The sequence below is a fragment of the Somniosus microcephalus genome, chromosome 14, assembly GCF_052327205.1.
Source record: "Somniosus microcephalus isolate GS21.2 chromosome 14, FLI_Smic_1.0, whole genome shotgun sequence".
Classification (NCBI taxonomy): Eukaryota; Metazoa; Chordata; class Chondrichthyes; order Squaliformes; family Somniosidae; genus Somniosus; species Somniosus microcephalus.
This window is the reverse complement of record NC_141000.1, coordinates 20,451,292-20,462,979: the sequence shown is the minus strand read 5'-3', so window position 1 is coordinate 20,462,979 and position 11,688 is coordinate 20,451,292. Positions and strand designations below refer to the sequence as shown.

Genomic DNA, 11,688 nt, shown 5'->3' with positions numbered 1-11,688 from the left:
ATCCATTTTTTGCTCATCTGAAGTGATCTAGAATATTCAGATACCACTTTTCTATTCTCCAACTTTTAACGTTAACTGTTCCCACATCTGCTAGAAGTTTCAATCACACAGTAGCAGTGCTTTATGGAGGTCCAGAGTCAAAAGACACACTGTCAAGAGTATCAGGTAGCAATCCCGTCTGTGGAAGCACATCTCAAACAAACATACACAGTTGCACCTACACTGCAAGAAAACCAGCTTGGTTTAAAAAAAAACAAAGTTACTCATCTGTTATTAAAATTACATGGAAATGTTTACATCTCAGACCAAGTATTGAGAGTCTTGAGGTGGACCGCAATGTCAAAAATTTCAATTTAAAGAAAAAGGATGAAACAAATGTACTCAATTATGAAACTTTATAAAGTAGACTAACTTGACCCACCATACAGCTACTTGAACCACATAAATTCCTTTTTCCCCTAAGAAAATACAGATATGGTAGAAAAATGTGTAAGAAATTCTCACCACAAAGCCAATAATTACCAAGAACAAGTCAAACGATAATTACACAAAAATATATAACTCCACACAATTTTTTGTTTTTTTAAAACAGATAATTTTAGTCAACAGAATCAATGCCCGAAGCTGCAGCAGCATTTTCTAGATCTCCAGTTGAACACTCTGGATCTAAAACAGCTGTAGCATGAGACTGGCTTCCTCCTTCTTCCTGACTCGAAGTGTTCACCTCAGCCAATTCTGAAGAATCTGGGGTCTTGCATGCCTGGTATCCCTCTTCTGTCAGGTCTAAGGGCCCATCATTTCCTGAAAGCTGACACTGAAGAACCTGCACTTTTTTATTCAGGTCATTTCTCTCAGTCTGCAGAGCCCTGCAAAGCTTTTCCAACCGCTCCAGTTTCACCTGTAGACCCTTGTATTCCTTGTCTCGAAGAGTTTTCTGTAAGAATTTTTAAAGAAAAAGCAAAAAGGTATCAAAGTATCTGTTCAATATGTTACAAATTCTAGTCATTTACTTTATACCTGCTGCATCTATTTGTAAATGCTAAGATAACCAGTGCTGTCATATGAGGAGAGATTGGGTCAACTAGGCCTGTATTCACTAGAGTTTAGAAGAATGAGAGGGGACCTCATTGAAACGTATAAAATTCTGACAGGGCTAGGCAGACTGGATGCAAGGAGGATGTTTCCCCTGGCTGGGGGGAGGGGGGGGGGGGTCTAGAATGAGGGGTCACAGTCTCAGGATACGGGGTAGGATATTTAGGACTGAGATGAGGAGAAATGTTTTCACTCAGAGGGTGGTGAACCTGTGGAATTCTCTACCACAGAAGGCTGTGGAGGCCAAGTCACTGAATATATTTAAGAAGGAGATAGATAGATTTCTAGACACAAAAAGCATCAAGGGGTATGGGGAGAGAGCGGGAATATGGTATTGAGATAGAGGGTCAGCCATGATCATATTGAATGGCAGGGCAGGCTCGAAGGGGCGAATGGCCTGCTCCTGCTCCTATTCTTCTATGTTTCTATGCACTGTTGGAGGCACTTTCTTTTGGATGAGACATTAAACTGAAGCCCCGTCTGCCTTTTCAGGTGGACGGAAAAGATCCCATTGGCAGTATTTCGAAGAGCATCAGGGGAGTTCTCCCCAGTGTCTTGGGGCCAATATTTAATCCCTCAACCAACATCACAGAAAGAGATTATCTGGTCATTATCACATTGCTGTTTGTGGGAGCTTGCTGCCCCGTGTCCTACATTACAACTGTGACTACACTTCAGAATTACTTCACTGGCTGTAAAGCGCCTTGGGACAGCCTACGGTTGAGAAAGGCGCTTTATAAATGCAAGTTCTTTCCTTTAACCACATATAAAAGGCTGATGCAAGGACGACACGTGGCATCAAATGGCCAGGCCAGAAACCACCCAAACACAGAACAGTTCAATGTACATGTTTGAGCATCTAGGAACTGTCCATCTCTGTTGTTTTGCCTTCCAACAGCTCCGATGCATGAGGAAGAAGTAAAAGTTCAAAGCAATAGCATGCTAATTCTGGGCTGAGGGAAGACTACAAGGACAATAGAAATAGGGATAATGTTCTCCCACTGCAACGTGTGCCCCCCCACCCCCGAACTAGAAGCTGCACAAAAGCAGCCAAAACACAAAAGCAACCAAAACACATCTCTGACCTGGACTTCTCCTTTCAAGGCAATTAAAACTTTATTTCTCAAAACAACACATGGCGGCTTCTCAGCAAGGGGCAGAAAACACGTTGGGCTGCTCTACCTCCTAGAGCAGGTGCACAAGTTTCATTCGTAGAGATCTCCATCTACATATTCAACATGGGGAAAGGGGCAAGAGAAGGCCCAACGTGGGTAAAAGGATGGGGAAAAAAATAAAACTCAAAACATTTCTGGGCGTTAACAAAGTTGATCTCCATAGAGAATGTTCTCAGGAGTGGAGGCTCGCAGTAAATACAGGACTGTTACTCAAGACTGATCCATCCTCTTGTGCTCACCATTAAATTTTCACATTGTACTCGTTACAATGTGTACTGGGATTACAGCTGGAGAATGTGCCTTTGCATTTCATCCTACTTCACACTGCTTTGTAACTAAAGATGCTTTTATTTAAGGAAATTAAACAGCTGTCCCACACCATCAAATAATAACATAGAAACAAGGGGCTATTGTATTTACCCCATACACTTGTAATGCAATAAATGGGCCTTTCAATGGCATAGATTCAGACAATAACTATACTTTTAACTGATAATAAATCAGAAATTATGCAACAGAGACAGTAATGTGGCTACTGAAAAATACTGACCGTGGCCCTTTACATTGGATAAAGCAGAGTAAAAAATAGCAGATATAACTGGACAGGCCTCCTGAATATATAGTGTAGGAATTGTGGAGTTCAAACAAAGGGGAGAATTACTGGTATGGAAGGAGCAGAATCCTGTGCCTATGGATTTCCACTGACCCGGATCATGGGCCAAGAACCAAATGCAACGTTCTGCCCAAAGTTCCAAATTACTTCCCACCCCCCAATATGGCGCAGAGTGTTCTTCCAACGCAATGCTGCTGCGGGGCAAGAAGGGATTTGCATTCGCACTTTCATCGCTCGCTGATAAATTTCAACATGCAACACTCCTTCCACCCAAGGCAAGAAAGTAGTTGTTCTGGATTCTCTCTCTCGATTGTCAACAGCAGCCTGCCTGCAGATGCGTTAGAAACCCAAAAATATACCCTTTTTCTTTTTAAGAAAGCGAGCGATTGGCACGTTAATTTTTCAGGGGGAAGGTACAGAGCTCATTGGAATCCTTTAAGCGTTGCATCTCCTAATTCTACTTTCACCGCCCCCCCCAACCTCACCAGTTTATTGCCTCAGGAATATTTTGAATTTCAACACTTTCTGTACTTTTTGACGACATTCTAAATAAATTAGAAATTTAAGGAAATTAGCTTTGCAATTCCGCTATAAAACAGGTGTTTAGCAAAATCTCAGGTTACGAGCCTAGAATTGGCATTTTTTGTGCAAAGCAGCACCTGCACATACTCCAGGTTAAAGAGAATGAAGAACTATTCAACAATTAACAAAAAGAGGCAGCACACACCTCCTCGGCCATCTGTAAGAGTGCTTTGTTATTGTTCTCCCACTTAGTGCGCCACACCGTAGTTTCTTTTTCCAGCTTCTTGATTTTCTTAGTCATCTGCATAAGGAAGAGAAACAAAACTCCATTCAGTGCGACATCACACAGAAACATATTTAACCTTCCCCAACAGAAAGCACAAATGTGGGCTAAGCTTTCTCCCCAAAGCGATCATCGATTCTTTTGCTCCTAAAGCAAAATACACCTCCCTGCTCTTTGTAAACCAGGTGAATCAATTGAACAGAGCCCTTGACCAAGCCACATGCTCTAATGCTACAATTATACTGCATGAAGTAGTGCACTTACAAACTCAAATGCACGAGAAGAGTTCTGCTCACCAATTTCTGACGGACACAACTTTAAACTGGGATTGGGATGTGGGGCTGGAGTTGTGACAGGATCGATTAAGTCTGCCTCCGTCACTAGTATTACAGGATGCCCCAGTTCTATTTTAAGTTGAAAAAAGTCAGTTCTACAATGACAGTGCGCAACAGCAAGAAATCAGTTACTTCAGGTTAATGCCAAACAGAAACAGAAAGTTACGCTGCATGGACACCAAGCATGCACTAGAAAGGAACCAATGTGAGGTCTGAGATTCACCGAAACCCATTACTACCTTTAAGAGCCAAGTGGAAAGAATCCCAGCCCCAGCAACAGAGCGAACCCTCCAGCTCCCATTAAGCTAGGGGGACCATATATTCTAAACCGAATCCGGGGACACACAGAGACACAGAACAGAGACACACAGAGAGACAGACACAGACACAGACACAGACGTCGGGAGCACAGCAAAGGAGCCAGGACAGAAAATGTAGGTTGCAGTGTAGCCTGGTAAAAAAATTTTTTTTAGCAGCCTATATATTAACAGTTGCACATATACACTACAAATACAATACAAATGTGCATATAATTACTGCGGATGTGACGTCACACTATTGAAGCGCATTCAGACACCAATTTTATAAATAATACAGTAACACTGTCTGGTTTCACAGGGCTTGTGATCTCCCTAAAGTTGCCCTTGACTCTCAGCTGCCTGCTAACACTGCTGCAGGCTCTTGCTGACACCTGTCCTCTTGTCTCCGCTGCGCTCGAGCATCGCCGACCATTTTTTCCAAAACTCTACACATCATGGTCCAGAAATTCGGGTCTCCATGGGTGAGTACGCATGGGGTACTCACCTGTAGGCCCAACGACAGTGCCGGTTTTGTGCATGCACTGCGCATGCGCGGGAAACCGGCACTTCCGTTCCCCTGAAAGAAGGGGTTCAGAGGTGGAACGCGTGCGCCGGAGAGGCAGCGCGTGCGCCTGGAACATCCGTTTTTTTGCAGGTTTCTCCGGGAGGGTAAGTCTCCAGCAGTTACACTTTTAAAAAGCAGTCACAAGGCCTGCTTTTAACAAGGTAAGTGGTGAATTAAGTAAAATTAAAACATTTTTTTTCCACAGGTTTATTATTTTTAAATACTTTAAAGAAAGGTAAGTTTATTTTTAGCCCCGTTAGAAACTGTAATTAATTTTTTCAAAAATTTAAATTATTGTTTAAAAGTTATTTTATGTAATTTAGTTATTTTAAAAATGAGTTAAAAAAAAATTATTTGAAGTTTTAGTTATGTTTTGGGGCTGATTTGTATTTATAGTTTTGACAGGTCTTCCTGTCAAATTCATGAATGGGCATTCCCTGCTACCATTGGCTCTCCATGGCCCACGTGATCCCAGGGGACGCTTCGAACTAACTGCGCCCCTGGGATACGCAAGCACTGCACGCCGGCAGTTGGAGGAGGCCCAGGATCGGAATCCCACGCAGGCCCACAGCTCAACAACCGGCGCGCTAGGTAAGTGCAGGTCGGAGGCTTGCACCCGCGGGAAGCCTCCGACCCGAATTTCTGGGCCCACATATTAACGGAATCACTGGGGGCAACCATCACTGACCGACCAACCGGCTTCCGAATTGTGACCATTTCCAATTGTGTGGGTGGGGGGCAGGGGGGGGTGGGAGATGGCGAAATCAGAAGCCCGCCAACCAATTGGCTCGCAACCGCCTACGATTCAAACTGGTACAGCCCGTAGTGAAGGAAGAGGGGAGTAAAATAAAATGGGGGTTTGGTTGTCGAGCGCGGCTGGTTTGGGAGCACAGCCGAACTCACTGGCGGTGGGCGCTTGATTGACGGGGACGCTAACCAATAGACCAGCTGCTTACGCCACCGAGCCCGTCTCCGGGCTGGCCTCCAGACCAGTCGGCGCTCACAGTGGGTGTGAAAGACAGGGGGCGCCCGGGAAGGAGACGTGTGACCGGGGACTCTTCCGGGGACATTGTTTGCCCGGGGACACAGTGCCTCATCTGGGGAATGTCCCCGGAAAACAGGAACGTATGGTCACCCTACATTAAGCATCATCAATCATCAACAGTGACCTGGAGTATTGCAGATCCGCTGGGCTCAGGGATTCGATTACCCAGTCTGCCACATGGCTCCAAACTTCTGATTGTCAGACGTGCAATTTTAGAACCACCTCAAACCCAAAGGACCCCCTTCATTAGGCAACTGACAATTGCGAGTTGGACCGGGTATGGTAGTGTAATGGTTACGTTACTGGACTAGTAATCCAGAGAATGCAAGTTCAAATCCCACCACAGCAATTTGAGAATGTGAATTTAGTTTAAAAGGATTGTCGCAAAAATCCAACTGGTTCACTAATGTCCTTTAGGGAAGGAAGCCTGCCGTCCTCACCTGGTCTGGCCTATATATGTGACTCCAGTCCCACACCAACGCAGTTAGCTCTTAACTGCCCTCTGAAGTAGCCTAGCAAGCCACTGTATTGTATCCCAGGTTCAAGAAGAGGGCGGCCCACCACCAACCTACTCAGGGCAACTAGGGATGGGCAATAAATGCCAGCCTTGCCAGCAGCACCCACATCCCCAGAATGAAGAAAAGAAAATGCACTCGCCATATATAGTGAGTGCACTGCCATCCATTCTCTTGGAGACACACCACAGAGCAACAAACAATGGTGCCACCAGTTGGGGTGGAGTGGGGGTGGTTTCAGCACCATTTGCTTGCCACTGTACAACCCAAATTCTGGTAGGCACTGAACATAAGAAATAGGGGCAGGATTCGGTCATTCGGCCCCTCGAGCCTGCTCTGCCATTCAATAAGATCATGGCTGATCTTCTACCTCAACTCCGCCTTCCTGCCCGATCCCCGCATCCCTTGATTCCCTTAATATATAACGCTGGATAGATGAGCATGGGTTTTTATATCCGGTCTTCAGTGCCTCAATCTGGAGGATGGACGTTGGCCTTTAGTGTAACAAAAAGAGCAACTTGTGGCGTGCCAGCCACCTTAATGTTCCCGATAACGGGGGTCCAAGATGTTTCTCTCCGTGGGCCATGCAAGTGCCTAGCTTGGAGGTTGGGGATTGATATATAAAGTTCAAATTCATGCTGTTGAGTTGCATATCTCTCAAATTGCTGATACTGATCAATTTTGGTGTATAGAGTTAGGATTTATCGATCAATGAGAGACGATCCCTTTCCAAACCGCCAGGCACACAAAATTCAAAAGACAAACCAGCAAATAAAGCACCAGAAAGGCAGGCAGAAAAACCCACCAGTTCCATATTATTTTAACAATCCGGTAATGTGTTGAAAATGTTATTACGGAGTTGAACCAGACACAGAGATACATTGGTAACTTTGCCCTTACCTTTTCCATTTCCTGCCTGAACGTTGTAAAAACTTCATTGCTCTTTGCCAGTGTGCTCTGAAATTCTTCAAACTTATCCATATACAGGGAAAGCTTTAAAACAAAAAACACCACATGCAATGAATGAATAGTTAGGTCTGTAACCATACTGCAACAACCAGGGTCAAGAGTCATGCTAATCTGATTGGTTGTTGCTCACTTCAAAGAAAGGTGAGTGACATGAATCAGTCATTCATGAAAGAAAGACTTATGAAATAATACTGAGCGGCCTACGGGTGGCGCTGTCCAGGGCAAGTAGAAATACTCGGGCACGGGCCCAGCTTGCGCAGGACATTCTTAACAGGAACTAGTGAAGGACACAACTAGACCGCCATGTTGTAAAACAGTTGATTAAAGCTTTGTTTAACGCTTAGACCAAGTGCCTAGTAGTTTTCTTACGTCAGTGAGCAGGTGTCATGCAGTGTGTTAGATTTTTTTCCTCCAATTCTGATCTCTCAAGTCTTAATCTGTTGCCTCTTCTCCATGCCGTTTCACTTGTTCTTTTTTCTTAACTCACCTCACCTAGTTTGGTCTGCTCCAGTCACATTTGCTTCTTTTTTTTGACTCTACATCGCCTTCCTTCTGAATGAAGAGAGTGTTACAGGTGGAGGGGGCGGGGAAATATCAGCATTCATTGGACCGGACACTAGTCTTCTTTCTTAGGCAGTCCCTTGGAACTGAGGATGATTGCTTCCACATTAAAAATGAGTTCTCAGGTGACTGATGAGTCCAATGCGGGACCTAGTCTCTGTCACGGGGGGGGGCAGGCGGTGGTTGAAGGGGTGGGTGGGTGGGGTGCTTGGGTTGACGTGCGCTCCTTGCGCTTGGCTTCCGCTTGCTCCCGGCGAAGAGACTCGAGGTGTCCAGCGCCTTCCCGGATGCTTCTTCTCCACTTTGTGCAGTCTTGGGCCAGGGATTCCCAGGTGTCAGTGGGGATGTTGCACTTTTTCCAAGGAGGCTTTGAGGGTGTCCTTGAAGCGTTTCCTCTGCCCACCTGGGGATCTCTTGCCGTGTCGGAGCTCCGAGTAGAGCGCTTGCTTTGGGAGTCTCGTATCGGGCATGCGGGCGATGTGGCCCATCCATCGGAGCTGATCGAGCATGGTCAAAGCTTCGATGCCGGGGATGTTGGCCTGAGCGAGTACGACGCTAGTATGAACATGAGCAGTGCCATCAAATCCAGCCAGACATCCAATGCAATCACTTGATTGTAGCACCAGGTCTCAGTGAGTGGGATCACTGAATGGCAGAAACTACTCTGCAGCGCATGAGCAGTGCGAGTCCAACAAACCATTAGCTGGTACGTAGAGCTGGGGGCGCGAACAGCCACGATTGTCACTACAGTTTGCTGCAACATACATACCTGTTGTTTCAGCTGTGCCTCCTGCTGCTTCATGAGTTCACATTTGTGCCTCAACTCAGTAGCTTCTTTTAGTAGCTAGCAAAATAGGACAAAAGGAAAAGAAATAGGTCATTTCTGAAAATGCAACACATCACCTTCATAGAAAGTTACAGAAAGTTACAGCGCGGAAGGGGGCCATTTCGGCCCATCGTGTCCGCGCCATATTTAGGATAGAGTCACAGAGTTATACAGCAAAGAGGCTCTTTGGCCCATCATGTCTGCGCCCCGTCTATTCTAATCCCATTTTCCAGCACTTGGTCCGTAGCCTTGTATGCTATGGCGTTTCAAGTGCTCATCTAAATGCTTCTTGAATGTTGTGAGGGTACTTGCCTCTACCACCCTTTCAGGCAGTGAGTTCCAGATTCCAACCACCCTCTGGGTGAAAAAGTTTTTCCTCAAATCCCCTCTAAACCTCCTGCCCCTTACCTTGAAACGATGCCCCCTGGTTATTGACCCCTCTACTAAGGGGAAAAGGTTCTGTTCTATCTACCCTATCTGTACCAAATCTAATTTTGTACACCTCAATCAGGTCCCCCCTCAGCCTTCTCTGCTCTAAGGATGGTGGAACTCCATTCAGCTCCAACAATGGCAATGTTTCTGGACAAAAAGGAATAAAATTGCATATTTCTTTAAGAACCGTGTAATCTATTTGCTAAACTGAAGTATGTGCTGGGGGCAGAGGCCCCTCACATTGATTGTGCGATGCACCAGACAGCGCTGTCCACCAGCACTCTCAGCAGATTCAGCCTTGTGGTATCTTTAGAACCTGAAAGTAAGTCTTGGATGCCTCAAGAAGAAAAAAAAAATCAGAAATGTAATAAGAGGAGCAGGTGGCAGTCCCAGTTAAGGCAGGCGTACCTGATCATGCTTTGAACTTGTAGAATATGCAGCATTAGCGCAAGCATGGAAAATGTAGTGAATAAATTGGCTTTTACTCACAAACTCCCTCTCCCTGTGATGTTCCTCATCCACCTCCTTCATAATCTCTGTAGTTCGCTGGAGTTTGGCATCTACCAACTGCTGTTGTAGCTCCTTGTGTTTGAACACCTTGTCAATGTGCTGTGGGGGAGTGAGAAAGGCGGCAACATAAACAAGCAAGGCTTCACAAACCCACCGATGACAGTTAGAAAGTAGCAGCTTCCGTAACAAAAGTAAAAGTAACCGCCAGCATTGATCCATTTAAAAACTGCCCTTGATCGTTGGGCGAGTGATATTTCAATTCATCAGAAGCTGACAACAGTGGAGGCTGAGACCGAAGTGCTAAGAGACAAAGCAAATACCCCAATTAAAATGGATTTTCTGCCCGTTACTCTGCGTGTACTAGGAGCCGCAGCAAGCTTAGATATTGAAAACCCCTCATGCACACATCTGTAATTTAAATCACCCGTATTAAAGAATATTCTCACACACGCACGGCTTATAAGATAAACCTTTGGTACCCATTAGACAACATCCAAAGTTTAACCACAGTTAAATTGCAGCCACGCAGCCAGGTCTTACAGCTCACCACGCCAGTGTTAGTCATATTAAATCACGTGGCCAATTTGCCAATGGCCAAGATTAGAAAGTTATGAATGTACTTGTGAAACCCAAGATTCCAGGATAGCTGCAAATGGTTGCCTCGGGATGCTGTGTAAAAGATGATGAGCAATTATGTTGGCCATCAGCTGTCCATACATCTATTACAGGAAACTCTTTTTATCCGGCACCGACGGGACCGGCGTGGTGCCGGTTGATCAAAAAGTCCGGATTACAGAGAGGTATACTTACCAAGGTACGAGAGCCCCGTACATGGCTACAGGTGCAGGAGCCCCGGTTACATGGCACTTGTGCAGGAGTCCCTGTTGCACAGCCACAGATCCAGGAACCCCGGTTACACGGCCACAGATCCAGGAACCTCGGTTACACAGCCACTAATATATAGTAAAACTTACCTGAACCTACGCCTGAATTTTGCCAGTTAAGAGAGATTTCCGGATATTTAGGTGCCGGTTAAAAGAGTTTCCTTTTAAAAGAGGCAGCACGGTGGCATAGTGGTTAGCACTGTTGCCTCACAGCGCCAGGGACCCGGGTTCAAATCCGGCCTCGGGTGACTGTCTGTGTGGAGTTTGCACATTCTCCCCGTGTTTGCGTGGGTTTCCTCCGGGTGCTCCGGTTTCCTCCCACAGTCCAAAGATGTGCGGGTTAGGTTGATTGGCTATGATAAATTGACCCTTAGTGTTAGGGGGATTAAATACGTGGGGTTACAGGGATAGGGTGGGATATGTGTTGGTGTAGGGGTTACGGGGATCGGGTGGGATATGTGTCGGTGCAGGCTCGATGGGCCGAAATGGCCTCTATCTGCACTGTGGGGTTTCTGTGATTTCTGTGTGATTTCAATGCAGTGAGTGTTAGAGAATGGCCAATCTGGGTTATTTGCTACCATTAGCATGTAAAGAAAAGCACTGTACTAATGTAAAAAAAACTTCTACAAAAGTATGTATTGTTCAAAAAAAAGTGTGAAAATCAAAATTGTTTTACAGAAAAACTTGTGTAGTTATTTTAGCATCTGCAATTCTCTATTACAAGCAAAACACAAGCCCCAAATCACCTCTTCTCGTAGCTCATACTGTTCTATTAGTTTTTTCAGTTGCTCGGCCAGTTCAATATTTTCCTGTCGCAGCTTAGTGTTGTGTAGGTTATGCTGATCCATCTGGGCCTGAATTTCATTGAGGGTCATTTGAAAATGTGCCGTCACCTCCTTGCGTCGCTCTTCTTCCTCCCGAGCTCGCTGCATGTTTTCTTCCTGCACAATTTAAAAACGCATTCGTGGTCAGTTCATTACTCCAACTGAACTCCAGCCAAACGCAAAGAAAAACAGTTAGCAAAAGTAAAAACTGGATCAGGGCATTTGTCCTCTTAGCTAT

At 45.4% G+C, this 11,688-nt stretch overlaps 1 protein-coding gene across 3 annotated transcripts in view; it reads right to left on the bottom strand.

Moving 5' to 3' along the window:
- Positions 1-380: 380 nt before the first annotated feature.
- The window catches only part of LOC147107364 (gamma-taxilin-like), a 59,237-nt gene continuing 47,929 nt past the window's right edge, over positions 381-11,688 (bottom strand). For all 3 annotated transcript variants that reach the window (XM_086006311.1, XM_086006313.1, XM_086006312.1), the window contains exons 5-10: positions 11,373-11,567; positions 9,722-9,841; positions 8,744-8,818; positions 7,345-7,437; positions 3,608-3,703; positions 381-934 (exon numbers count right to left, since the gene is read on the bottom strand). In XM_086006311.1, the coding sequence (XP_085862437.1) occupies positions 599-934; positions 3,608-3,703; positions 7,345-7,437; positions 8,744-8,818; positions 9,722-9,841; positions 11,373-11,567 (915 nt within the window). In that variant the 3' untranslated portion in view covers positions 381-598. The remainder of the gene's footprint in view (positions 935-3,607; positions 3,704-7,344; positions 7,438-8,743; positions 8,819-9,721; positions 9,842-11,372; positions 11,568-11,688) is intronic.